The sequence below is a fragment of the Rhopilema esculentum genome, chromosome 16 (genome assembly GCF_057945365.1).
Source record: "Rhopilema esculentum isolate cy_ngs chromosome 16, ASM5794536v1, whole genome shotgun sequence".
In the NCBI taxonomy this organism is placed as follows: domain Eukaryota; kingdom Metazoa; phylum Cnidaria; class Scyphozoa; order Rhizostomeae; family Rhizostomatidae; genus Rhopilema; species Rhopilema esculentum.
Genome location: NC_142830.1, coordinates 11,043,052 through 11,068,123, shown reverse-complemented (window position 1 = coordinate 11,068,123; position 25,072 = coordinate 11,043,052). Strand labels below are relative to the sequence as shown.

The following is a 25,072-nucleotide window of genomic DNA, read 5'->3' as shown; positions in this document are numbered from 1 at the left end:
AAAAGCATAACTGTAAAAAACATACTTCAGAATCGTCTTCATTAAAAATGTCACAGTTTCTGAAGACCAGTCTTGCATCGTTTGCGAATTCATCCTGACTTTTGTACCTAAATATTTCGTTGAACAAAAAGTTATATCTTGCATAAAATAGAAATTTTGATACTAGATAAATAGCTTTTCTTTCGTACGGGTAAAAGCAAAATATATCGGTATATATTTACTCTTTGAACATTATATAGGGTACGTTTTAGAGGCACAAAGTAACCAATAACGGATAATCTTATTTTCCTTGACTGCATGCTATAAATTGCAAAGGGACAAATCTGCCAGAACCAAACATTCAAAACTTAATAGTTGACTGTATTAGGAGGTCTTAATCAGTCAGTCAATTAGTGTGCCATGTCAGGGATCACATCCTTATGTCTATCTAGGAAAGTTGGACGTTGGCGACTACGTGCTCTTTTTCCTTCGATACGACCAGTCAGCGCCAGATCTTCTATTTTCTCAGCACATGACTGACAAAGCTGATTTTTCTGTGAATGATTCTTAATATAAGGTCTATCGACTATAAATTTCTGTTATCTAGCCAAGAAGCTTATTAGTAAAAACGCAAAAAATATCTTGCTTCACAGTAACATTTTTGCTGATAGAAACAATAAGGAACTTACTGGAAATCACGTAATTTCACTTTCATTGTATGAAAATCCATTGGATTTTTGATAATTCTGTAATACTCTGGGAACTGAAAAATGGAACAGGAATTAATTAGCCTAATTGATAAACATTTTGATAAATCAAACTTTGTAATAAATTTTATAAGAAGACGGCTTTCAGATATCTATAGTTTTTTTAAACTTGATCTACTATTAAAAATACAATATTTTTACATTGCGGAATTAAGAACTTTACTGCTACCATTATCAATCGGTGCAAATAGACCTCTTTTCATACAGTGCATTGAGTCTGATTAAAATTCATTGCAATCATGTAAAAACCACTTACAATATCTTTCTTACAACATTCAAAATGAAATATACATATAGTGGATTAACTTCGTAAGTGAGTATGCGAAACAAGGTAAGATAAATTCCATAAAAATGAAATACATAATCAAAATTATGTCGGATGTGTAATTCTACTTAAAATCATTCCTGGTTTGTCATGGAAACAAAAATTTACTAAATATAAAATCGATTGGTAATGCAGCATTTCTGCTTAATCTGTGTGTTTAACCAGTGGGCTTGAAATTTAAAATTCATAAAGTGTGTGTCCAAAATACCTGTTTAGCATTAACTGGTACGAGAAAAGGCCAGGAACATTCGTGTCTTTCCATTTCTGCCAACATTTGACGACAAGGTTGCATAAGTTCCATCGCTTGCTTCCTGTTGTTCATTTTGTTTTTCTTAGCTCTTCCTTGTTTGGCTAAAATGAAGAGGACAAACAATCCTTGAGTTTACACATGGATGGATCTACAACAAGATGAAGACTTCCGCAAAGGCGGAAATTTTTCACCACAACATACATTCGAGAGTAGATTCCTTCGTTTTGAAAAATATCTAACAGACTTAACAGTAAGGAGAAGTCCTATGAAATGTTGGAAATTGGACAAAAGAAAGCCTGGAGATCTGCAAGAAATATTTTTATTGCGATACTCTTTCCATGGAAAAATCAACAAAGGAGAGTTTGAAACCTGGCTAAGGTTGTATAACTATGATAGGTACGAAACATATACATAAAACATATTCCGGCAAAAATGTCATAACTAAATGCTCATACTCACTTGGTTGATCGTAAAGGTCAAAGGATGAAAAGCTTTCGAATTCATCTTCCGGTTTCTTTTTCCGTTTTGTAGTTCTCTTGCTCTGCAGCCGAGCTTTCTTGCAAACCGGGCAAGCCCAAGGCGATCGAGGTGTTCTAAAATTAGATGCGTCGGTTTTAAAGTAAACAAAGTGTAGGACTCGTGACAACCCTCGTCAAATATAGACAGGTTTTCAAAATTCAGATACGTCAATATGAATTACAACGAAATTGATCCACGACTTTGACTTCAAGAAGTCTTTTTATGCCAAAAATGGCATAAAAATAGCAAAGAGAAATTAGTCTTATACGAGATAGTTCGACTTACTTTTGTAAAGGCGGATCAAGACAAAACAGATGATAATATCTTGGGCAAAATTGACATTTGAGTCTTTTTCCAGTCGATCCTTGACAACCATAACACTGATCGCTTCCGGAGGCCTAAACGAAAAACAAACGATAAAAATGCAAAATCGCACAAACGAAATCCTCTTAATGAAATTGAAAAGTCTATGATATGTATGACATGTCTTACAAGGTAGTTTATTGTTTCTCCGTTTAAATGCCAGCTCGGTATTCATGTCATTTTTATATCAAAACGCTTTCAAAACAATCTTGCAAGGACAAGGATCTGATTTTGCGTATGTTGTTTTTTCGTATGTAGTTTTTTCACTTCGACTCTTCGCTTATTAAAATAAACAGATCGGTTACAACGAAAACAATTGAGGGAGACTCTGCCGAAGCCATATCTAAAAACAACTTGCGGCACCATAGTGAGCACTGAACATCTCCACATATCTCCACATCTGAAAGTTTTTAGAATTTCCGCAATTGAAACAACCACGCCAAAATAGTGCAGATGACCCAGATGCAAATAATCTTGTTCGAATCAAAGAATATATTCTTGAACTTCAAATTCACAACCAATTTATAGATGGGTTCTATCTTAATATTTTCTACTTACCATCATGATGCATTCTCTACAGAACCAATCACCATCAGGAATTTTCGCCAGTTTTGGCTGGAATGAAGCAGAAAATAAATAAACAAGAAGTTCCTCGCCAAATTTTAAACTTGTATTATGTTCAAAATTTCTCTAAATGAAATCATTCGAAAATCACTAAAAACAAAGAACATTTCGATAGCTTTCAGCTTTTCTATTTGAAGCCCTGCTCTTATTGGTCGACCTTTTCCCACTCCCCACAAGGTTTGAGAAGGTCAACCTCGTAAAACAGTAAAAGAAGATGAAAATCCAACTATAGAAGAATTTAAATTTTATTTGACTCACGTTGCAACAATAAGTATGACATCCTCGATCACATTGGTCACACAAAAGGAGAAGGTCTTCGTTGTCTCCTTTGCGGCATTCGATGCAGAACTGGAAAAAAAACGAAATACCGTTAGTTAAAAAGAGCCCACGAAAACTAAGGGAACCTGGCCATCTTGGTCAACAATCAATAATAATGCTACGATGTTAACAATGTCTTCTAGAACAGAAGAGTATTTCCAGTTCATTTTGCTTGAGGTCTTAGGGTGTAGCAATTCGAGTATTAGTTACTTGAATTATAACTACTTGAATAGTAAAAAGAGCTATAAAACAAAGTTTCTGGGTGTTGATGGACTCACAGAGGGATAGACTGCTGCGATAAATATATAGATTAAATGACTGCCTTTGAAAAATAAAATGGAAGGCAGAAGAGTGTGCTTTTGTATCATGGGATAACGACTGCATACACACAAGATGGAATCCATTAACACATTGCTTTTAATACTCTAATGCTAAACCGTAAAGGACTGTCTCTAATCTTTATTTTGTACCAAGCGTTTAAAAAGTAGGATGCTCGAAATTCTTGGGATTGGCAAGTAACAAAAGCATTGTCATATAGAGGGTTTGGCACAACACTTGAACAGTAGTAAAAACTTATGATGCTACCCTTAGCCAGCCAGGCGTGAAACAAGAAAAGAAAAGAGAAAATATCAACACTGATTTTGAATACAATAGACAGAAATACATACAACTTTCATGATTGATCTCTCCCAAGCAATGCAGTCTTTAAGCATACTGATGCACATTGCTAACTGAGCGGCTGATGTACACGACTCGACTGTCTCTCTCCAAAGTAGAAGGCTTGGCGTTATTCTCCAGTCTTTGTCAGAGCTGATAAAGAGGCAGTGAAATTTTCACAAAAGAGTCAAAATTAAAAACAGAAGAGAAAGAGTCCTAAAAAACACAAAAGACATATCTAGCATGGTCCTAAATCGAACCTACATTGCTTACCATATCATTTGAAGAACTAATTAAAATACGATTTAAGTCCTGTTTAGTAAGTATCATTACGGCTACGTTTTGACTATAGCTTTTTGGTTACGGACCATGCTAGATATGTCCAGACGTTTATTCTGTCGTTTTCTTCACATCTTTTTACAAGTTTACAACAAGTTGACGTGAATTGAATGAAAAAGCATACCTCAAAGGATGTCCATCTGAGGAAGCAACAAAGAAAAGAAATTAAAATAAAAGGTAAAAATCTGTGAAAATAAAAAAGGGGAGAAAGAAAGCTTGGTAACGATTTATGAAAGTTTTAGCCAAAAAAAGTGGAACGAAGTGCGGTTGTCCTGAAAAAACATTGTAAAACAATGGTCCCAAGAGGTCGTCAAATGATGTTTCAACAAAATTGTTGAAGATTGATCATCGAAGATTGATCAACAAAATGTTGGTCGTACCTTGAGAATTATCTCCGTTACTTTTGGCAATATGAGCTTGATTTGGATGTTTCCTACAAAAGCAAATTGCCTCTGATTATAAAAGCCCAACAAATCCAGGAAAAAGACTGCGAGGAATTATCATCACGTGTAATTTTTAATCAAAAAGCGAAGTTGTCAACGTTTATTCAAAACGCATACTCAAGGCGGAACGGAGGCTTCAAATATCTTCTTTCGATTCCTTTTTCCAATGACAACAGCCTCGACTTTGCGAGTTCCAATGGTTTTTCTTCCGGTTTCATCTTGGATTCTGCATACGAAATAGAGTTTTGGATTATTAAAACATTTATAGCTCAACAGCAAAAACCAGGTTCCGATTACGTCACACTGGCCGCGCTACTTCGAGAAAAGCACATCAACGAATCGTCGCATGACCATAGAGAATCAAATGGAAACCAGCCTTGCAAGCTGAATAAATTACAAAACCAATAAGCAAAATACTAAAGTTCTTCACGAATATAAAAAAGGCGTCCAAATTTTTCCCAGTAGAATGATTTTGTTGATCAAAATTTTCCAAAGAATCTTTCTCAGGACTATGGGAGTCATCCGCGGAGGCACAAACAATTTAAGAAAGATACAAGCAAGACAGGCAAATGACAGAATAATTACATGTACTACAAATACCTTTCTTTACGTATGTGAGATTGGAAGAGGCCTTTTGCGAGAGTCTCCAGGTCTGCAAAAACAATGAAATCAGTAAATTATACTGAAATGGCATTAAATCCGAAAGAGGCACAAAATTCACGGCCAAATGACTAGGAACATGCATCAATTTGACAAGCCATACGGGCGTGAACAAGATTATGTAAGCGGTTTTATGTACTTCTGCTCAGGACACTTACTACCATCCGTATCCTAGATAGGCAGCTTCTTTTGAAGTATTCCACCATCAAGATGCCGCAGTCATTATTTCACAATTCCCGTAAAGGACAAAATATCTAACATAGTATCCTTGCCTTCATAATCTGGTCGTGTTAACATTACAAAAAAGTCAATAGAACTTGTGTTATGATAACATTGAAAAGCAAAAGAGAAAACTAAAAAACATGTATATTGCAATGTTCCCATTAGTCCATTGCTTGACTGATTTCAAAACACCGCAGGGGAAGAAAGATTTTAGCCACTAGAATAGCTTATGGGCAATACACAATGTGTAATAGAGATTTATAGCGGTATTTCGTAATCTTCGTAGGTTTGAAAGGCAGAAAGTTTGCATAATGGATCTTGAAGGCAAATTTGTGTTGGGGTATGCAGTGGCCTGATTCTTAAGGTCTAAAGATCTTAGATGGAAGACCAGTCATTATTAAGAAAGACACTAGATGTTGTGGGTGACTCAATTGATTTAAACTCGAAACTTGCCTTATTTTGCAAACTTGCAGAAAACATTTTCTCTTCCAGTTCTTCGATCTCAATCAATATGTCCTTGTCAACGGAGAATGCCACCAGTGGAAAGGTTCGGTCCTCGATCTTCCCTTGAGGTGCTGTTTTCAGACCCTTGTGCTTTTCCTTTTTAGGGCTTTTCAACACTTCTGGTTCCTTGTTTTCATCCTCGTCCTTGTGATGTATTAAGACTAAAAGGTATAATTTTTCGTATTACTCATTGAGAGCTGTCTGTTATTGGATAGTATTCAATATTAAAAAAATAAGCTTTCTTCATGGAAGATTTGCAAAGCATTCAGATATCAGCAAACGACATTAAATAGCCAGGCACATCTACATATTTAAAGAATTATTGGGGACTTTGTTGAAAAAAGATGAAGTAAAACCTTTATTTTAATGAGAGTTGGTTAAGCTATGCTTCAAAAATGAGAAATCTATGTGAGCTTTACATAAACCATTTCCACTGCGGAAATATAAAAAAGGGTTTTCAGAGTAAATCAGGTTATGATATGTTGCATTCTAATTGGACAATCTAACAACACAAATTCATTACATTGGTTGAAATTTAACATAAAAAAAGCTGGTTTAAGTGTGTCCATTAGAATTCTTGCGGTGGAAAACATTGTGAATGTGTGCAAGGCCTGTACGTATATGAGAACCTTGTTAAGAACCTTTCAGACTGGAATTTCGAATAGCAGCCTGTTAATTAAGAACCTATTCAGGCTGTCAGAAAAAAATCTAGGTTCTTTTATGCGGGTTTCTACTGTATCAACGAACGAAGAAGAGCAGGACCGGTCGGCCTCATACTCACATGCTTCCTTGTTTTTCTTACAAGAACTGCAGGCATATTCTGTATGTCGAGTGAGACTTTTATGCAACATCTTCTCTCGAATTCCCCTACAAATCAAAAACATTCATCAATCTACCCTGTCTCCCGCAGCTTTGGAGCCTTACATGTAATCAACTGCAATTTCTAACCACTTTTCAGTTAAATATATTCAATTATTTAGGCATAATTCGAAATTATAAAACAAAATAAAACATCTCCAAATACCTTGTGTGTAAAATTTTTAACAGCCTGTGAATGACGTCAGGATCAGCTATTCTCCACCAGCCATATCGCTTATCTGAAAAAAACAAACATAGAAATCGTTTATTAGATGGAGAAACGAGAAAATGAGGAAGAAAGTATCCAATTCATGGGTTTTCCTTTTCAATGGGTTCAAACCAGGCCGTTAAAACTATTTCCAAAATTTGAAGCAAAAATGTGACTAAATTTTCTAAGCGTATAGAAACAGAAAACTCATATACTTGGAAACAAATCGAAAGCAACGAAATAAAATGTAAATTTTTCATCCGAACCAATAGAAGATGAGACGAGCCTATCACAAAATTATTTAATATGACAAGGGTTTTCCGTTATATCTAATACATCTAGTAATTAAAACTCATCTGTCTGCAATTAATATTTTGAACAAATGACTATAATCAACACTAGTCATTCGAAGCCTGCAAATGCTACTCTTGACACATTTTTCATCCTGCTAATCTTACCTTCGAAACGGTTAACAAATTTATGCTGATCGTAAATCAAGATAAACAATATTTCCTAAATCATTCGGCATATTTACCATCTGGCACAGCAGCAGGCTCCAGCATTTGCATCTCCAAAAGAACGGCGGCTTTTTGCGGGTCTTGCTGAATCAATTTTTGTATGTCAACCCCCGGTGGCGCTAAACCAAGCATCGAGGCCTTACTCATTTCATCCTGTTGCCCCTTCCACTCATGTCCCTCAATGTCTGTCTGCTTGCCAGGGTAGTGAAACACGGGGTAACCACTTCCATTTGCTGTGTGGTGCGGCTGATCACCCATATTGCTATGGTAGCCGTGATTGACATGGTGGTGGTGATGGTGGTGGTGGTGAGGATGGTGGTTATGATGATGATGATGTCCGTGAAGTTCTGGCATATACCCATGCATCGGGCTGTGGCCGAAGAAATGTCTGCTTGCTAGTGAATCGCAGAAATTTCGATCTTGACTGAGTAAATCAACGTTAGGAGGAACAATGGGCTTTCCTTTATTGACAGCAGGCAGAATGATACTCGATCTGGTCAGCGACGTTTCATCGCAAGCTTTCATTGGAAAGAGGCTGAACCATTTCCCAGAAGGCTCTTTCTTTTCAACTGGGCTTTTAATGCTATGGGGCGGCGACATTAACCCATCCTTGGGTGAAAACACTCTCGAGTTAGGCGATACAATACTATGATTTGGAGAGACTATCTTAGGCTCTTCCGTCTTAACTTTAGCATATGGACTAAATTCTTTATCAAATACGTTGTTTAATTTACTACCAAAATGTATAGGTGAAACTAAGGCTGGGCTTTGCAGAAGATTCTTCTGGTTCGGACTCTTGACAACATCCGCACCAATCTGCCCGGATGCATTGTCGTTAGTTTTAATGTCCAAAGTCAATTTTTGTTTGGTTTCACTCGTCGGAGTCGAGTTGCTGTCAGAAATACTATTTCCACTTGATGTTCTTCTACGGCCTTTTTCCTTCTCATCCTTTGATTTATCATTTGCAGAAGGATTTTCGTCATTTTCCTGCAACTCCCCACTTTCTATCCCCTCGACATAAACACCGCCGGCATGGGGAAGAATGTGATACCGGCGCTTGTATCTGTCTTGTCCGATGCATAGCCCGCGAAGAGTGTGAGATGCTGTGAACAGCTTGTGACGGTATTTAGAATGTTTCTGGGAAAGATAATTATTATTAGATAAATGAAAGCTTAAAACAATCAAAAAGTCTAATATAAAGGCGAAAACTACGAAAATACAGGGAAGTGTCTAGCATGTTGCGAATGTTTGAATATTTTGTTTGAAATAAAATGCAAATAAAAAAAGAATACGAGAGAGGGAAAGCTTCGAGTTAAAAAAATTGGGGTTTCATCAGATAGCACTTACCTTTTCAAGTTTAGTTATTCTCTTTTCTATCTCTTCCGCTGTTGTTGGATCAGTTCCGTCCTATGAAAAAATCACAATAATCACAATTTTATTAATCCTTTCATTAAACACATTTCCAATAATGAATGAAAGAGTTGGTAACAGGTACAAGGTAGATTTTAGAACTAAAAGGAGAAAGAAGGCCGTAAAGGTTGACAAAAGATATATGACAAGACTTATAAATATTAAATAAAACGCTAAGCACACATAAATACCTAAACCCGATCAACATTAAAGAGGCATCAACGTAAAATTTCGACCACCGAAAATTGCAAAAAGGTTTTGGTAATATGAAAAGGGGGTAAAAGAAAAGTTCTACCAAAAAATGGTTTTACATGCTTTGTATCACATACACGTTTGCGAGAACCAAGCTAGAGAAACCAGCATGACTGAATTTTTGGTAACCTAGTATTTCTACGGTTCGAAGGTCACCAACAAATAATCGATTGATCATGTGAAATCCGAAAATAATTGTGAAAGCTCTCGGTCGATGGAGATTTATCGGTACAGGGCAAGCTTCTGCCTAGCGGTAATGGCTGCTCGCGTCGATGAAATTAAAAGGGTTTATATAATCAAGAAAGAATTAAACCAGTCAAAAATAAGTTACGAACCGCTCCTAACCGACTTCTTCTAGGCCTACCAGGTATTAGATTCTAAACTTTCCCGTTGTAAAATGAGTCCAATGGTATTTAAACCTATGTATGATAGAATTATACTACTTGCTAACCCTCACTGGCGAGAGCTTGTCCAGAATAGAGTACCGAAGTGTGACGTCATAAAAAGTCTATTTTTAGAATTTCTTAAATTTGGCCCCATAATCTGAAAGAACGGCATAAAATACCTCTCGATGTACAAAATTAGCTAGATACGTTTCAAATTGGGCAAGATATGGCCAACAGAAGATTTGAAGTTTGCTAACGGATTACTGTTATTCTGGCCTGGTTCATAAAGTTATGAACCAAGACCAAATAACAGAGGTTTGATGGGGCAAGAGCCTGTGCTTAAGTGGCCATATCTCAGCCAATTCGTAGTGCCTTTAACTGATTTTGCATATTTAGAGGTATTTCATGATGCTCTTTTAGGTTCTGGGATCAAAGTTCAGAAATTCTAAAAATAGATATTTATGACGTCATCACTTCGGTACTCTGTAGGAAAGGTTGTTTCCTCTTTCATTCTGTCTTTTGTCCAGAATAGAAATCGTGACAACAATCACGTACTCGTTCAAATCTTCCGATATCGGCCTCAAAACGATCCCCGCTCGCGGGCACTCGTCTCTTTGCTCGCTTCAACTTTCTTTCCCTAAATTAGACCCCCCTTTCTGTATTCAAGACAACAATGAGCTTTTTTGTGATAGTCTTTGCTGTTCACAAAAAAAACTAGAACGACGAAAAATGTTTTTTGGTGATGCCAATTTTATTGCGTTGATGCCTCTTGAGGTATGTAAAGTCAATGATGAGGTATTACAACAAGATAAAACGGAAACAAAAAAATAATTTAGATCCACTCTTGGGTTTTTCAGGCCGTGTTGAAAACTACTGAGACAACCCCCCTCCCCTACCCTACCCTCTTTCCTTCATTAGAATTATCTCTATGACAAAACATGATGTCTTTATAGCTTACATCTGTATCTTCACTGTCCTCTTCTTCGTTGTCGTCTTCAGCAGCATCTTCTTCATCCCCTTCTTCATCATCACTATCCTTTTCTTCATCGTCTTCATCTTCCTCATCCTCTTCATCGTCATCCTGTTCGTCTTTTGTGATTTGTGACAAATTGCTAGCTTCATCATCAACAGCAACCTTTTTCTTGCTCTGGCTTGCTTTCGGCTTTGTCGTGCTATTGCTCTCGTTGGCTTGTACGTCTGCAGCGACCGGACCTCTTTCGATTTTCTTTGTCTTCAAGTCAGCTTTAAGCCTGAAAATAATCAAATCACAACAAGTTGCGGCAGCGTAACAAGGGAGCGAAATGTGTCACCAAGCAGAAAAAAAACAAAATAATCAAGAGAGTTCAACACCTCCTGGAACAGATATTAAGTAGCGGGCATCGTTCCTAATATCCGGCAACTGATCAACAAAATGCGATAAACTCTGCTCTAAAGTTTGTGGCAAAAAAAGATTAAATTATAGAAACTGCCGAGAAGCAAAATTTGTATTTTTTGGGTATTTTGGAGGTACATATATCAGAACAACCTTTTCGTACCGCAAAAAAAATGATAGCAAGGAAAAGTGAAAACATAGCAGAATCAAGTTCTTTCGTCCGGCATACCTCAGAGCTGTGGCGGATTTAAGGGGGGGGGGAAGCTAGGGGCAGTTGCCCCTCTCTCACCGAGTTGAAGCAAGTCTCGGGCCCTTTTTTTGGAAATTTTGCGCCCCTTTTGAAGAATCAGAAGCAGGTGAAAAATTTTCTGAGACTTCTAGGTTAACTTACCTCAAAAATTTCTTCAAATCTTCAAAGTATACAACATTATCGTGAAAAATTTCCTTACAAATTGAATTCATCATCAATTTCTGAAAAATTTTCAGCGCCCCCACTACCAACTGCCCCTCCTTCAAATTTTCTCTGGATCCGCCCCTGCCTCAGAGTATAACGTTGATTGAATACAAAACGTACTGAAGCATGCTGTGTTTAAGCTTTTTGTCCAAGCTTTCAAATTAAATTTCTTGTTGCTTTATGTAAAATGTATTATGACATACCAAAACATCCTTATACTTAAACTACTAAGAGAAACCACTTTCTTTCTTAAAATTATCCTAGTTTTCTTACAAAATAAAAGGTCAGCAAGAATCAATTGGCTACGTATATTGCACGACGGTGCAGCTGATTATAGTCAGTGCAAATATCGTTCATTTGAACACATACTTTCTTATCCTTCCTTCCATATTCCATTTGTCCCTTCTGAGGTTTGACATGTGTTCTAGACAATTGTCCATTTCACTGGAAAGAGAACATTGCAATTTAAAATAATTTCTACTTGGTTTGTCAAATGAATGAATTTGTTAAGATGTCTCATCGCTCAAACTGTCAATATTAGATCTTATAAGTAAAGAAAATGGATTAACTTCTCTCATGTTCGACATCCACTTAGTTCTGTAAAGTATTACTAAAACCAGAATTACTAAGAATTACTAAGCCTTACTAAGAACCACTACAACAAGTGAAAAAGTTCATGGTTCGTTGATAAATATACACTATCGCAGATCTGTTACATAAAATAATAAGTTGCCAGACAATGATTCTCAGGTTTTGTGAGTTCCGAGATATGTTTGACAGGACTTAATTAAGCATTGAAAATTCTCAGCCGATCCTCATTATCTTTACATTTTAAGCCTGCCCATTCAGAACCCCGGCTTAAGCCACATTTCTATCTGTCTTGTGTCATTATGCCTGTAATCTTCAATGAGCTTGGACACCTTCGTGGAAAATTGATTTATAAAAGGTTTATAATTCTTTTGTTCACAATTGTTATATCCTAAATTAAAACACTAATATCATATAATTGCAAATTTCTCCACCCCCACTACTTTTCACCTCCCGCTTATTAGATTTTAAAGATATTCCCTCATCGTCGGTTTATTGTGGATGTAAGAGTAGATCCTTGGTTTGTTTGTTTGTTTGTTTGCTTGTTTGTTTGAAAAAAGATTCGTCTCTATGTATGTTTGGCCCTACGCGATAAGAAATTACCAAAGAGATTTACAATGTGAATTTTCAAAAATCCATTCATTCGGCTTTTTTATAACAGAGGCTTCATAGAGGTCTATTTGTCAACTGTTCAACTCGACTATCAGTTTAACTCGATCAACAGTAGGTTGGCTGATTCAACTTGGATAGCTAAACCATAAAGGGCACCCGTGTCTTCTTTTAGTCACGAAAATGATCAAAATACCGAAGCTTCTTTATTTGTAGCTAAAATACTATGTGTATAGTTTGCAAGTCGACTAATGCTGTAAAAATGGTTCAGAAACATTAGCAGTTTGATTGACTTCAAATCTTGTATGCATAACCATGAATCAAAATTGAGGATTGAAACAGAACGACGATAATACAAAAAAATACCAAACAATGAAGCTTACTTGTAGATTTTGTTACTGCATAGCAATTCATTAACGAGAAAGGCCAAAACTGCTGCCTTTTGCACGGGAGACAGGCTGTGGATAGGTTTTTCTGTAAGCAGATCGGACAGCTGAAATGGAAAGTTTGATGCATGTTAATTGTGATCATATCACTATTGAATACCGTGGTAGTGGGTTGATGAAATTTCCAGAAAGTTTACAAGATAAAAAGTTGTTTACCTCATGATCTACATCGTCGTTTCTTGCGATGATGAAGAGCCTTAAAACTTCAGACATGTTAGCATCATTAAGCTCAATGTCTTCTAGGGATACTCCTAGCTTCGTTTTTGCCTGTAATACAAATAATTTTTGCAATGAAACTATGGGGTGTATAATGGTTTCAATACTTAACTTCAATAATACGCGTTAATCATTCACTCTTTCGTTTAGTTTCAAGTAACCAACAAAATAATTCTTTGATGCACCAAATGATTAACTAAATAATTAATGATCAATTAATTAATTAATTGATTAATTAATTAATTCATTCATTCATTCATTCATTCATTCACTCATTCATTCATTCTTTCATTCATTTATTCATTCACATGTTCATCAATCTATTCGTTTTATCGTTTTTATTAATCAACAAAGTAATTCATTGATTCGCCGATTCATTTATTGATTCACCGTTTTATTCATTGATTCACTGATTCATTCATTGATTCATTCATTAATGGTATAAACGTGTCAATAGCATTTACTAGCAATTCTCTACAATCTATGTGCATTACCACAACTCCAGGGTCTTGAAGCGCTGCAGTAAGAAGAGATTCGCATGCCGTTATCAACGCATCGTCACTGCCTGATTCGTTCAATAACGCAGACTGAAGATCAGCTAGACAAGGAAAGTCTGTTTCTGGATCTGTGCAGAAAAACGCATAAACCAAATTAACAAGTCAGGTTTAGAACTGGTGGTACAAGGAACAACGTGAAATGCATCTTGAATGTTCTTTGTCAAGTTTCTTCTCAAGTCTACTAAATACATTATATATACATTTGATGAATGAAGTTTCTTGTGAAGCAGCTACTTAACTTACTTACATGTTTTCCTGTTGTCATCTGATGGTTTATTTCCATTAAAAAACCAGAAAACAACGTTTAGAAGCTTACCTATGTCAAGGACATGACCAAAACAGTACACAAACTCTTCAACCATCAGCAGATCTGCATACGCGCGGCCTGGGATGTTGAGGCCCTTGATTCTTGAGAACTCGGGCAAAGGCTGTCAAAGAAGAACAGAAAAAGTGAAGAACAATATCAAAACCATGCTGAGTTTCAATATATAATTGTTTCTTCATATTAGTGTAAATAAGTTAAGAATTGGGTGGAAAATTTGATGAGTATTAAAGTCACACCTTTCCGTCATTCAAAACCATATCATCGACTGGCTTTTTCAGCTCCCGTGCAATGGATCTTTCCAATCTCCTTTGCTCCTAAAAACGCAACATTTCGTGATGAATTGAAGTTGAGTTACAGAAATATATACATATCTTTCTGCAGTAATCTATGCGATGAAAACAAAAACAATAGTATGCACATATTTCAAACCTATATGGTATATTCAAGCAACCTGAGATACTCATTCATATGTATAACAGAGATTGAAAAGAAACCTCTTCCTGGAAAACAAAAGGAGGGGGACACTAAAGTTTCTCATCTCTCCTTCCAGCTTAATAGCTCTTAACTGTATAAAGGTAAAACAATTATCTCTTGAACACAATATTCTCAAAACAAACCATTTTTCTTTGCTTAAGTAGTCTTTTCTCTAATCGCTTTTCCTCCTTTTTGCGTTCTCTTTCCTGAAAAGCAAGGCACTCGCCATAAAAAAAAAGAAATAAATCAAAGTTTTTTTCTTATTACTTTAAAAACATTGGATCACTGAATCCATAAAAAATAACCAATCAAGATCTTAGTATGACAAGAAACGCTGCGTACCTCTGCTTTACGCTGAGACTCTAATGCCCTTATCATCATCAAATGTTGCTTTCGTCTTTCCTTCTCTTGTTGTTTTAGGATAACCGTTTGCTGTCGTTTCATCTCACGCTCCTGCAAAAAAAATATACGACCATTAGGATTGCAATATGATTAAACTCAAAAAGATGGTCTTGTAATTCATAAAAAGCACAAAACACAGAAATACCGTGATCATCAGATTCTGGGCCTCAGCGACTTTTTAAAAAAACAGTAATTTTTCATGTGCCCCTTGTCGTTTATTGAGAATTTGGACCATATGATTGACGGAAACTTTCTCGAAAAAGCTAAACTGCTTTTAAGCATACCCGTGCTTTTCGTAAAGCTTCTTCCATTTTTGCGTGTTGCAGTGCTTCCTTCTTGCTTCTACGAGCCTAAAACAGACAGATGCATTGACCGACTGAGACGTTCAGATTAATTACCAGCAACAGAGAGAAATCGTCTGGTAATGTACCAATCCTCGCGATCTTAAAAGTTTTGAAACTATTTTCAGAGAAGAAAATTAATGACAATAATGAAAGTAGGTGACCGAAATCAGAGTGTCACTGACATTTTACGAAAGTAAATATCATTGACTACAAAACTGCAACAGATTCTGATGACCAATGTGTTTTCTAAAAAACCACTTTTCCAACACTATAACACCTTTCTTTAAGGAACCCACATTTTATGAGTGCCAAGAAAGATTTGTTATTAGATTGACAGGATATAACTTTAAGGAAGCGTTTAATGGATGCAAAGAGCAGATCTCGTTATTGATCGGAACCAGGAGATTATTAATCATAGGAAACAGTGCGTTTAAGAGTATCGACAATCGATTGCCTCTTCATCATCATAACACTGAACATTTCAACAAGAAACTCAATTCGCCTTACCTGCTGGATCGATCTTGCTCTCATTTCTCTCTCAACCCTCAGTTGTTCTTGACGTTGAAGCCTTTCCTAAGAAGAAAACAATAATCGATAGGTATATACTTAAAGGCACAAAAGATATTCCTTAAAGGCACAAAAAACATTTGATGGTACTCGGTCAAAAATTTTTATTCGTTGCCTTGGACACCAATGAAGGCCAAGAATTGCAGCAGAAGAAGCTGAAATATTTTAAGATCGAAATAGCGAAATTCCAGAAGACGAACCAGTTCTCGCTGCTGTCTCTCGTTCTCTTTCTTGACTCTTTTCTCCTCAGCAGTGACACGTTCTGGTGACACGGAAAAAAATATCAAGAACAAAACTGAGTGATGAATCAAACAATCACATGTTAGATTATAAGCCAAGCAAATAAAGCAACACGTTTCTTAGCACTTTCTCAAATGTAAGTGATTTACAAGAAAAGTTTCAAAATGTTTCACTCTCATAACCATCCTGGGTTCCCATCAGACTTATTTTTAACAATTATTGCAAAGGTAACTTTCGTAGTATACACTTTGTAGTACAATTCAACTGCTAAATGTTTCAGGAAATTGAAGGACAAAAATTGTAAACATTGTCAGCTCGTATTAGGAAAAATACTTACGGTGACGCTTTCTTGAGAGCTTTGCTTCAAATGCAACCTGCTTCTCAACATGTCTTCGTTGTCTGGCCTCCTGCGCTCGTTTAGCCATTTCTGTTAAAATATATTCAGCTAATCAGCCTTTAACTTAGTGAAAAAGTCAGACTCTGAGTCCAAAAGTACCTCTAATAAAACAGACGGGTGTACATGCGATTCCAAAAGTTGTCCAAACCACTCAAACAAAAAAAGAGAACATGTCAAGTGATCTGGCTTCGAAAGCAAGCACCGTGACAGCTGTTTGGAACCTTTTTATGCAGCAAAAAAATTCATTGAACAATAACGTCTGGTAATAATTTGGCACAAAATCTAACTTAAATATCCGTAAAATTTATCCTTGTTCAAAATGTAATAAAGAACTGAAATACCGTTTTTCAACTTTTTCTTTTCTCTTCGTTTTGCAAGTCTTTCGCTTTTTGCGATCTGTCTCTCCTTCTCCAAAGCATGCCGTCTTAAAACTTCTTCTTCAGAAAGTATCTCAAATTTTGCTCCCTGTAAATTTGAAAAAAGATATATGAATATATATCGTAAAGGCTCTATGAAGCCCCAGGGGGCTTATTCCTTTTTTTTGTCCTAGAAGGGGGGGCTTGAACAGCTTCATCAACATCACTAGGATAAATTGATAACCAACCCTTGGACAACTTCAAAAAAAATTCGACTGACTACTAAGTCACACAAGTTAGTCTTTACATAGGCCGTATTTAATGCACACGATCTTATTATCATCACACCCTTCAAGAGACCCACTAAGTACGCATGATTTCTATGTTTGACATCAAAAGCTAAAGAGGGGGGCTTAATAAAGAGGGGGGTTCACTTAAAGTTGGGGGCTTAATAAAGGTCTTATACGGTAATGCTAGTTTCAATTTTGCTAAATTGCTCCACCAGTATGCAGTAAAGGTTAAATCATACTCGATAATATTTGTATGCGAAATTCCGTTTGGGTAGAGGCACTGTTCATATTTAAAAATGTCACGATCTAATGTACAGGGCATACCTGCTTGGATTCCATGAATTCGCCAACCACGGTCTTGGTTGAGAAGCTGAAGTGGTCAAGGTTAAGGTGTTCAATCTCATTCTTCTCCAGGTATTTTAGCAACTCTGGGTACGTTCGAATCTTTTTCCCACACGGCGCAAAATAATACACATCTCCCCTGAGACTTTCGCCGTTGCCGCCCGCCTTGATTCTGGTTTGCCTTCGCCACCTAGACAAATCGGACAAACAGACAAAAGCATTTAGTTAAAACACTGAAGTTATTTCACGCATGAAGGCAGAGAGGTTTCAGGCAAGTAAGGTTTCTGAAAAAGGGCAGCTCTAAAATGCATGAAAGATAGAAAGAGGACAGCACAAAATGTTCCATGCCTTGGGTAGATATTTAATGCTTTCGGTAGTTCATAAACGAGTTTTTCAACAATAATTCACTAAGTAACAAACATTTGGAAGAGGTTTTCTACTCTTCGACGATTAGGCATACATCCCTGATTTCTATAACTTTCCCCGAAAAACTAAATTCTTTTCTTTCAAAAGTCTCACCAAACAAGTGTCTAGATATAGAAGTAGGTTACCCCTTTTAGGTGGAGCATTTGGTCACAAGATTTATTTCTAAAAATCACGGAATAATCAACATTTAAGTAAGAAGTTTAGAAACGCGGGCGGTCGTGATGAAATATTCACAGGCTAAATGTGTTGCTTACCCTTCTGCTAAAGGTACTCGAAGCATGTTGTCATCAACAATTTTTCTACGCTTTGGCTCACTCCCTGTTGCTGCAGCCCCCTTTCTCTTCTCCGGAGTCGAATCTGTTACACTGAAATTATCAGATGCATCTTGGGTCGACTGCGATTGGTTGTCATCATCACCAGACTCGGACCCAGATCCCGCCGAACTGTCTCCGCCCTCGGAGCCACTACCCGATTCAGCTTCACTTACTTCCTGGCTTTCAACTTCTGCAAAAGATACAGAATATCTGTATTAAAAACAGTAAATGAATATATATCTTGAAATAAAGCGCTTGACACCAAGTAAGCAATCACCAGCAACCATTTCGAACAAAGCAACAACAAAACAGTGAATCTAAAGTTTCCGTGACCCTTCGAAATAGAATTCAGTCGCTACGTTTTTAAGTTAAAAATATCTGGGAAGAGCCATAAAAATACGCAAAATTATTCATTGTTAAATGAAAAGCAGGCAATTTAGTAAATTTCAACTAGCAAAAATAAATTGTGTTCGACTTCACTGCTGCATATAAAACCACGAAAGAGCAATTTGTCTTGTTTTGAGGTAGTCAGTTAATAGAATTTTATCCAACTAATTTTTGTCTTCGAAAACTTGGGTGAGCTCAGGAAAGATTTTTAGTGTTTCTGATAAATCTTTCGCGACCAGAGGAAATATCTCTTATCTCCTTGGGACAATGTAAACTGTACAACCTGTAAAGAAATTATAGGCCAGTTCTAATTCATGATTTGAAACTTAGAGCTACATACCATCATTTTCAGTACCATCGCCATCCAAATCATCACTTCGCGCAATATGAGCCTCCTTTGGGTCAGCCTCGTCTTCGATCTGGTCCGCAGAATCCTCTTCGCTACTGCTACTGCTTTCACTGTTTTTTGAACTAATGTCATCTGGCCTGGTAAAGGACCGTGGCTTACCAGTGACAGGAGGAACTACTTTAGGAGGAATTGGACTGTCTAACAAGGACGTCGGCTTAGGCAAATATGCTTGTTCTGAAAATTCTATTCCATGACCATGTCTGGGTCTGTCCATAAATGGTGAGTCCCTTGCATCCCTATGCAGCTGAGGCATCGGTAAAGATGACTTAATTACAGACACCCTGTCTGAAGTGTTATCCTGGCTTAATGGCACGTGGTAATGGCGATCTACCTCTCTTTTCGATTTTGCTTCCATATCTGAGCTGACACTAAGAAAATCGACATTGAACGGATTTTTACCGTGATGATTTTTTGGCACTGGAGCCTCAGGTGTCGCGGTGTCCAATTCAGATCTTCCTGCTCTGCCAGGTACACTGTATCGAGGAAGGGAAGAGTTCAATGGGCTCTCATAGTGTTGCTCCTTTTTAGCGAACTTCTCCTGTTTCCCACTTCCACTTTTTGAACTCATACTTTTTGGGCTGTCCCGTTTTCTATTTAAAATAGCTCCATCAGTGAAACTGCCCCTTTGGTCTGGCTTTACATATGAAGATGGCTCAAACATGCTTGGCTGTTTACTGACCCATTCTCGGGTTGCCTCCGCCCTTATCATTCTCTCATTCTGTGGGCTACTGTTACTCGACTCTCGGTGAACTGGTGACCCTCGATTATGTACATGCTCCCGGTGATGTAGATCCCTCTTGTAATCCATTTCTCTATCTCCCATTGATGCCAATGGACCCATAATACCTGGCCTCTGACGCGGAACTTCTTTCTCTCTCATTGGGGAAAAGGGAAATGAGCCATGATGCTTCTCCTCATGGGCACGAGCGCCATAACCTCTGTCCGTGTTGTCCTTACTTAAGTAAGAAGCCTTTGCAGATGCCAAGGCTTTCTCAGAAACTGATGAAATATAGGAAGGTTTGGTTGAGCGTGGTAACATCGAATCATGATTGTGTCTTTGATCATGTTTCGAAATAACATCTGCTCTTCCTCTTTCATCAAAGTTAGACATGTGATGATGTTTTTCGTGCCATTTGTCTTGCTCTCTCGCATCTAAAGGCATTCCCATTCGTCCAGGCTTGGAATCTTTCCCTTCACTTTCTATTGCCATTTCATTATCAACATCGCCTCTTGTATGTTTGCTATTATTCTCTATCCTGTTCTGGGGTGAAAAGCTGTCACTTCTTTGAAGATGTTTTGCTTCATCCAGGAGAGCTTTATCGATGTATGACTTTGAGATATCCTCCCATTTATGCTCCCTTTCTATAAAATCACTTTGAGGACCAGCATCATTGAGTGCTGATCTGCTGTGTTTTTCTTTTATGCCTGGCGATGAAGATTCTTCTGCTACTAGTGACGGTGTTGACGATTTTTCATCCCTGCTGTTTTGTGACTGATGTCCTGACGAATGGGGAAAGTGGATGAGAGTACCACCATGTGCATGGCTGCCTCTTCCTGGATGGTACGAATGACCATGGCTAACACTATGTCCATGAATATGGCTGTGACCATGATGCCCTGATGAATGATATGGGCCATTCCTAGAGTGCGAGCCATGGTACAAAGGTCCACTGTCTCTAGAGGCACTATGTGACTCATGATGGTCATGACTACTCCAAGGTGGGGACGAAAAATGAAGCATTTCTGACGTCGGATAGGAATGAGGATGCCACCAGCTAGGACCAAGTGCAGACTGGGCACTGCTTGAAGTGACAAGTGTTGTTGCAGTAGTTTTTGCCGAGCTGTTCTGCGCACTTGTAGGTGATGAGCTTGCACCGGAGGAGGAGTTGCTCACATTCCCCGGAGAATAACTTGGCCAATGGCTTGAAAATGGATAGAGTCCATGCCCAAAGTGGTGGCCTACAAAAAATTATTGACAATGTTTGAAGTTATATATCTTTACAAAATGTATCTTGCAGCCTATAACTAGAGGATTGAAAAGTTGTTACTTAACGTTTCATTTTCTTTTGAATTTACTTCCACACATTTGGAAAAGTTTCAGATATTTTGTCAGTGACGTGCATAAATTGCTATTTATACAAATTTGTTTGCTTCTTGTTGTCTAAAAAACAGAACTTTGAAGTGATATAAAACAGACAGTTGCTCTTAAATTTACATTACAAGGTCCTTGCGTTAATAAATACCTCTGGAATGTCCTGGAGCATTCTCCCTTCCTTCCATGCTGCAGGTACATCAAAGCATTTTCTAGAGAAGTAAAAAATACATGTCCTCATATAAATGCTATGTATATATCAGTATCTCATCTCATTAACTTTAAATTTCTGGCGACATAAGGAAATGCCAAAGCAGGCTGGGGATACCGTGGATCCTGTTATATCAGTCTAGATTTATCAAACCACGAACAACTATGAAAAAATGTAAAGAACACAAAACAAATTGATGTTTGCACATCCTGTTAAACAGGATGAATGGTATTCTATGAAGCAGAAACTCAAGTTAATTACATATTTTAGAAGTTTTTTATAAAATCTTTATAATTTTAGCTGTTAAAAAGCTTGGGGTTTTGTAAATAATTTGTATTCAGAAAATGTTATGATTTGAAAAAACTCATACTCTTACATTTGGATCAAAATTATCGAAGAAATTCAATCAAAGATTTTCTATCATAATAAATGACAACTTTCACATTAGCAAATACAAAATTCCTTCAAGTTTAATTACTTAAATCTTAAGTCAGCAGGACTTTTTGCCATTTGACTTTTACTTTCCACATCATCTATGCAAAATATTGGCATTTCTAAATAAATTGACAGAATAAACTTTGCAAAAAGTAATCATGTTTTCTCTTCTACATATAAACTGCTGATAAATAAATTTTGAAGCTCAGTTCCCTCTTTTTATATGTTTGAAACAAAACTCTTTCTGATAGTCCTCAAAAATAATTCAGCTTCACTGCATCTGGATGCATTAAAACATTCAAAAACAAGCTCCTGTTCACACAAAAATCAGATAACACTTTACACTGACAGCTTGTGCCTGAAGCATTTTTAAACCAGGGAAGTTACCACAGTATGGACTGTGGGATAAAAATATCCAGATTCATATAGAGGTCCAAAGTTCAATATCGACTTCCAATGACTTGGAATATTTATTTGCTTTGTCACTTTGGCTGCCATGAATAAAACGTCTTTCTGTGCATAAAAAGGTGTCATCAACAAAATTGAACAAAAGCCAACAACTTTAATTGCCAGTAGCACCGGGAAACGTTTCTTTTAAATCAAATAAGATTATTTTGATATTCAAGAATCTGTCTGTGGAGCAACAAATATCGATCTGCAAGTGCTTAAAAATAGATCAAAGTGTGAACAGAGGGAACATACACTGTTACTTGTAAGTCAGAAGAACATGGTTAAGATACCCCTTTGTCATCCAGCCCAGTCTTATGGTGCTAGCAGGGATCCTGCTAAAAGTTATCTTATCATAAGATTACAGATAACAATGTCATGACCAAATATTAGCTTTTGTCTCGTGATAATCATTGGTTGTGCCTTGCTTCCAACACAATAGATGATTAAATTATATTTGCCAAGAGATAAAATTGCTTCCTGTTTACAAAAGGTCTACCATTCTGTACAGGTAACAAATCAAATTGACACATAGTAACTCTTGGCTTAAAGATTCACAATCTGGTTGCATATTCCACAGAATAACTATTCATCAAAGACAAATTGGCCACTTGTATGATGAAGCCACCAAGGGGCACCTAGGGGCCCATTTTACTAAGTGTCAGGATTTTGGCATAGGTACCCAGTATGGAGAAAAGTCAGTGTAAATCAGGTTAATTCATGAACATGATTTTGATGAACAGCTTGTTGTATAAAAATATCTTAAAATCTTCTATCTAATACATAAAACAATTTTCCCTGCCAAGTCTACAAAAAAATGCTTTTGATGTTGTGATATGCAATTTGCCAGAAAGGCAAAGTAAGAGGTATCAGGTTGATGTGAAGCATAAAGGAAGATATGAGAAATTCCTGTTTTAGACATCCATCAGGGAGTCCTACCCCTTTTTCAAGAGAGAACTGAAAGGATCAAAAATCATGATGGTGGGTGAGGCATGGTTGGAGAACAATTCTCTTGGCTTGAAGATTACCCAACATTCCATGGCTTGAAGAGAGTCAAGAAAAAAACATATTTAGTACTAAAAGTTTATTTTATAAGGAAGACCTTAAAAATATTTGGGTACACTAGATCTGATTTAAATTGAAACCTACATAGTAAATATCTGGTTGTCTTGTTGTCTTGTATTATGTTTTATTAAATATTTTGTGCATCTTATACATATAAGACTATATAATTGTTCCTATAATTGTTGCTTTCCAAATGCGAACAAATGTTTAATGGGTAAATCAAAGATACAAAAACATTAAGAGATGAAGGAACAACAAAATGCCAGGCAAGTCTTTAAACAGTCTTAGTATGGATATCATTTCAGATATCATTTCATTTGTTAATTTCAAATTTAATATAATTTTTTGACACTCAGTTATAATCAGGGAAGATGACTTTGAAGTATATTTAAATTGAAGATAACATCTAAAAATAGACCATAATCTTTGCAAATGAATGAAGTGATCAGGCCAAGAAAAGAAGCATTATAAAGTCTAACAACAATAAAATACAGTCAAAATTTTGAAAATGGCTTTCTTTAACTGTAGATTAAAGTTGCCAAAATAGGCAATTCACAAATAATATCAAAATGGAATTTTGTTGTAAAACTAGATTTTCTAATTTATTGCAAGTACTAAACTCGTCTTGATAAATTCGCTTTTATATGTTTAAAACTTTCACAAAAGAAGACGATGAAATGTTACATAAAATGCAAAACACTGTTAAAGATTGAGAGAGTATATATAAAGAATAGCAACGAACGACTTAAGATGGATAACTTAGGCCTTAAATATAGAGGATCGGGTACACTTTCCCTCACATGGAAGGCAACAATGAAAATTTCTTGAATTATACCAGAGATGCAAGCGCTGACTAAGTTTTAAGGTTTGTTATTATTCTTTGTTCTTCAAAATGGTTACAACATAAATTTGTCCTTCATTTTAACTAAACAAAATACAGAATCCATTTTACTTTTATCCCGGAGAGAAAAACTTGTACTTTGGCAGAAACGTGCTTTGTCCAGAATCCTCAACGACTGAAGGTTGAAAATGGGTTTATTATATGACTTGTGATGTATTTAGGCCCAAAACAACATTCCTATACAGACAAGAAAGAGTTGTAAAAGGGTAGAAATGCTTCTAATTGTACACGAAAATCCGTTCGAAGAATTAATCATCATGGAGGAACAATAACGCAGGCCAGAAAGGCAGGTTTTCGATTAATTTCACGCCCTGAAAACAACGTGGATTTTGAGCCAAAAACCGGAGTTTACCCGCTGAATATATGGCTAAGTGAAGAAAAACTTTATAAAGAATTGTTTCATGACATTTTGAGAGTCAAAAATAAAATGATAAAGCCACTTACTGAGAGAAAAGCGACGTTCTTTTAACAACGAAAGCGTGGAAGCCTTCGAGGGCTTCGGATCAACAACAAGCATGTAATGCAGTTTGAAATAAACGAACGATTTCGGTTGAATTTCGCTTGATATAAGGCAGGAAATGAAAGCCAAATTCGATCTAAAATCTTAGAACTGTGACTTAAAAACACACGCAACAAATTCACCTTACCTTTAACAAACTTAGTTGTCTCCCAGCGATCGTAAACCATACAATTCCAGTGCGAAATTTGAGGATAAAATAAAGAAAAGGTTTCGTAAAGGATCAGAGCAAGTAATTTAGGAAAATGGGGAGAAAGGATTGAGCAGAAGGCGCATGTGGTCGGTGA

General features: G+C 36.7%; 1 protein-coding gene across 2 annotated transcripts in view; it reads right to left on the bottom strand.

Annotated features, from left to right (window-relative positions):
- The window catches only part of LOC135682272 (bromodomain adjacent to zinc finger domain protein 2A), a 27,369-nt gene extending 2,297 nt beyond the window's left edge, over window positions 1–25,072 (bottom strand). Inside the window, exons 1-36 of one of the 2 annotated variants that reach the window (XM_065197086.2) lie at window positions 24,916–25,072; window positions 21,361–21,421; window positions 19,049–21,076; window positions 18,262–18,511; window positions 17,564–17,771; window positions 16,935–17,058; window positions 16,534–16,623; window positions 16,157–16,218; window positions 15,897–15,962; window positions 15,330–15,395; window positions 14,986–15,096; window positions 14,787–14,849; window positions 14,406–14,483; window positions 14,161–14,272; window positions 13,782–13,912; window positions 13,228–13,338; window positions 13,009–13,118; window positions 11,798–11,872; window positions 10,561–10,852; window positions 8,902–8,961; window positions 7,572–8,691; window positions 6,995–7,067; window positions 6,752–6,837; window positions 5,920–6,131; window positions 5,185–5,236; window positions 4,702–4,810; window positions 4,522–4,574; window positions 4,266–4,281; window positions 3,814–3,955; window positions 3,086–3,175; window positions 2,762–2,818; window positions 2,126–2,238; window positions 1,781–1,914; window positions 1,280–1,422; window positions 669–742; window positions 26–107 (exon numbers count right to left, since the gene is read on the bottom strand). In XM_065197086.2, coding sequence (XP_065053158.2) covers window positions 26–107; window positions 669–742; window positions 1,280–1,422; window positions 1,781–1,914; window positions 2,126–2,238; window positions 2,762–2,818; window positions 3,086–3,175; window positions 3,814–3,955; window positions 4,266–4,281; window positions 4,522–4,574; window positions 4,702–4,810; window positions 5,185–5,236; window positions 5,920–6,131; window positions 6,752–6,837; window positions 6,995–7,067; window positions 7,572–8,691; window positions 8,902–8,961; window positions 10,561–10,852; window positions 11,798–11,872; window positions 13,009–13,118; window positions 13,228–13,338; window positions 13,782–13,912; window positions 14,161–14,272; window positions 14,406–14,483; window positions 14,787–14,849; window positions 14,986–15,096; window positions 15,330–15,395; window positions 15,897–15,962; window positions 16,157–16,218; window positions 16,534–16,623; window positions 16,935–17,058; window positions 17,564–17,771; window positions 18,262–18,511; window positions 19,049–21,076; window positions 21,361–21,397 — 6,630 coding nt within the window. In that variant the 5' untranslated portion in view covers window positions 21,398–21,421; window positions 24,916–25,072. The remainder of the gene's footprint in view (window positions 1–25; window positions 108–668; window positions 743–1,279; window positions 1,423–1,780; window positions 1,915–2,125; window positions 2,239–2,761; window positions 2,819–3,085; window positions 3,176–3,813; window positions 3,956–4,265; window positions 4,282–4,521; window positions 4,575–4,701; window positions 4,811–5,184; window positions 5,237–5,919; window positions 6,132–6,751; window positions 6,838–6,994; window positions 7,068–7,571; window positions 8,692–8,901; window positions 8,962–10,560; window positions 10,853–11,797; window positions 11,873–13,008; window positions 13,119–13,227; window positions 13,339–13,781; window positions 13,913–14,160; window positions 14,273–14,405; window positions 14,484–14,786; window positions 14,850–14,985; window positions 15,097–15,329; window positions 15,396–15,896; window positions 15,963–16,156; window positions 16,219–16,533; window positions 16,624–16,934; window positions 17,059–17,563; window positions 17,772–18,261; window positions 18,512–19,048; window positions 21,077–21,360; window positions 21,422–24,915) is intronic. The other variant, XM_065197087.2, reaches the window with a different exon arrangement.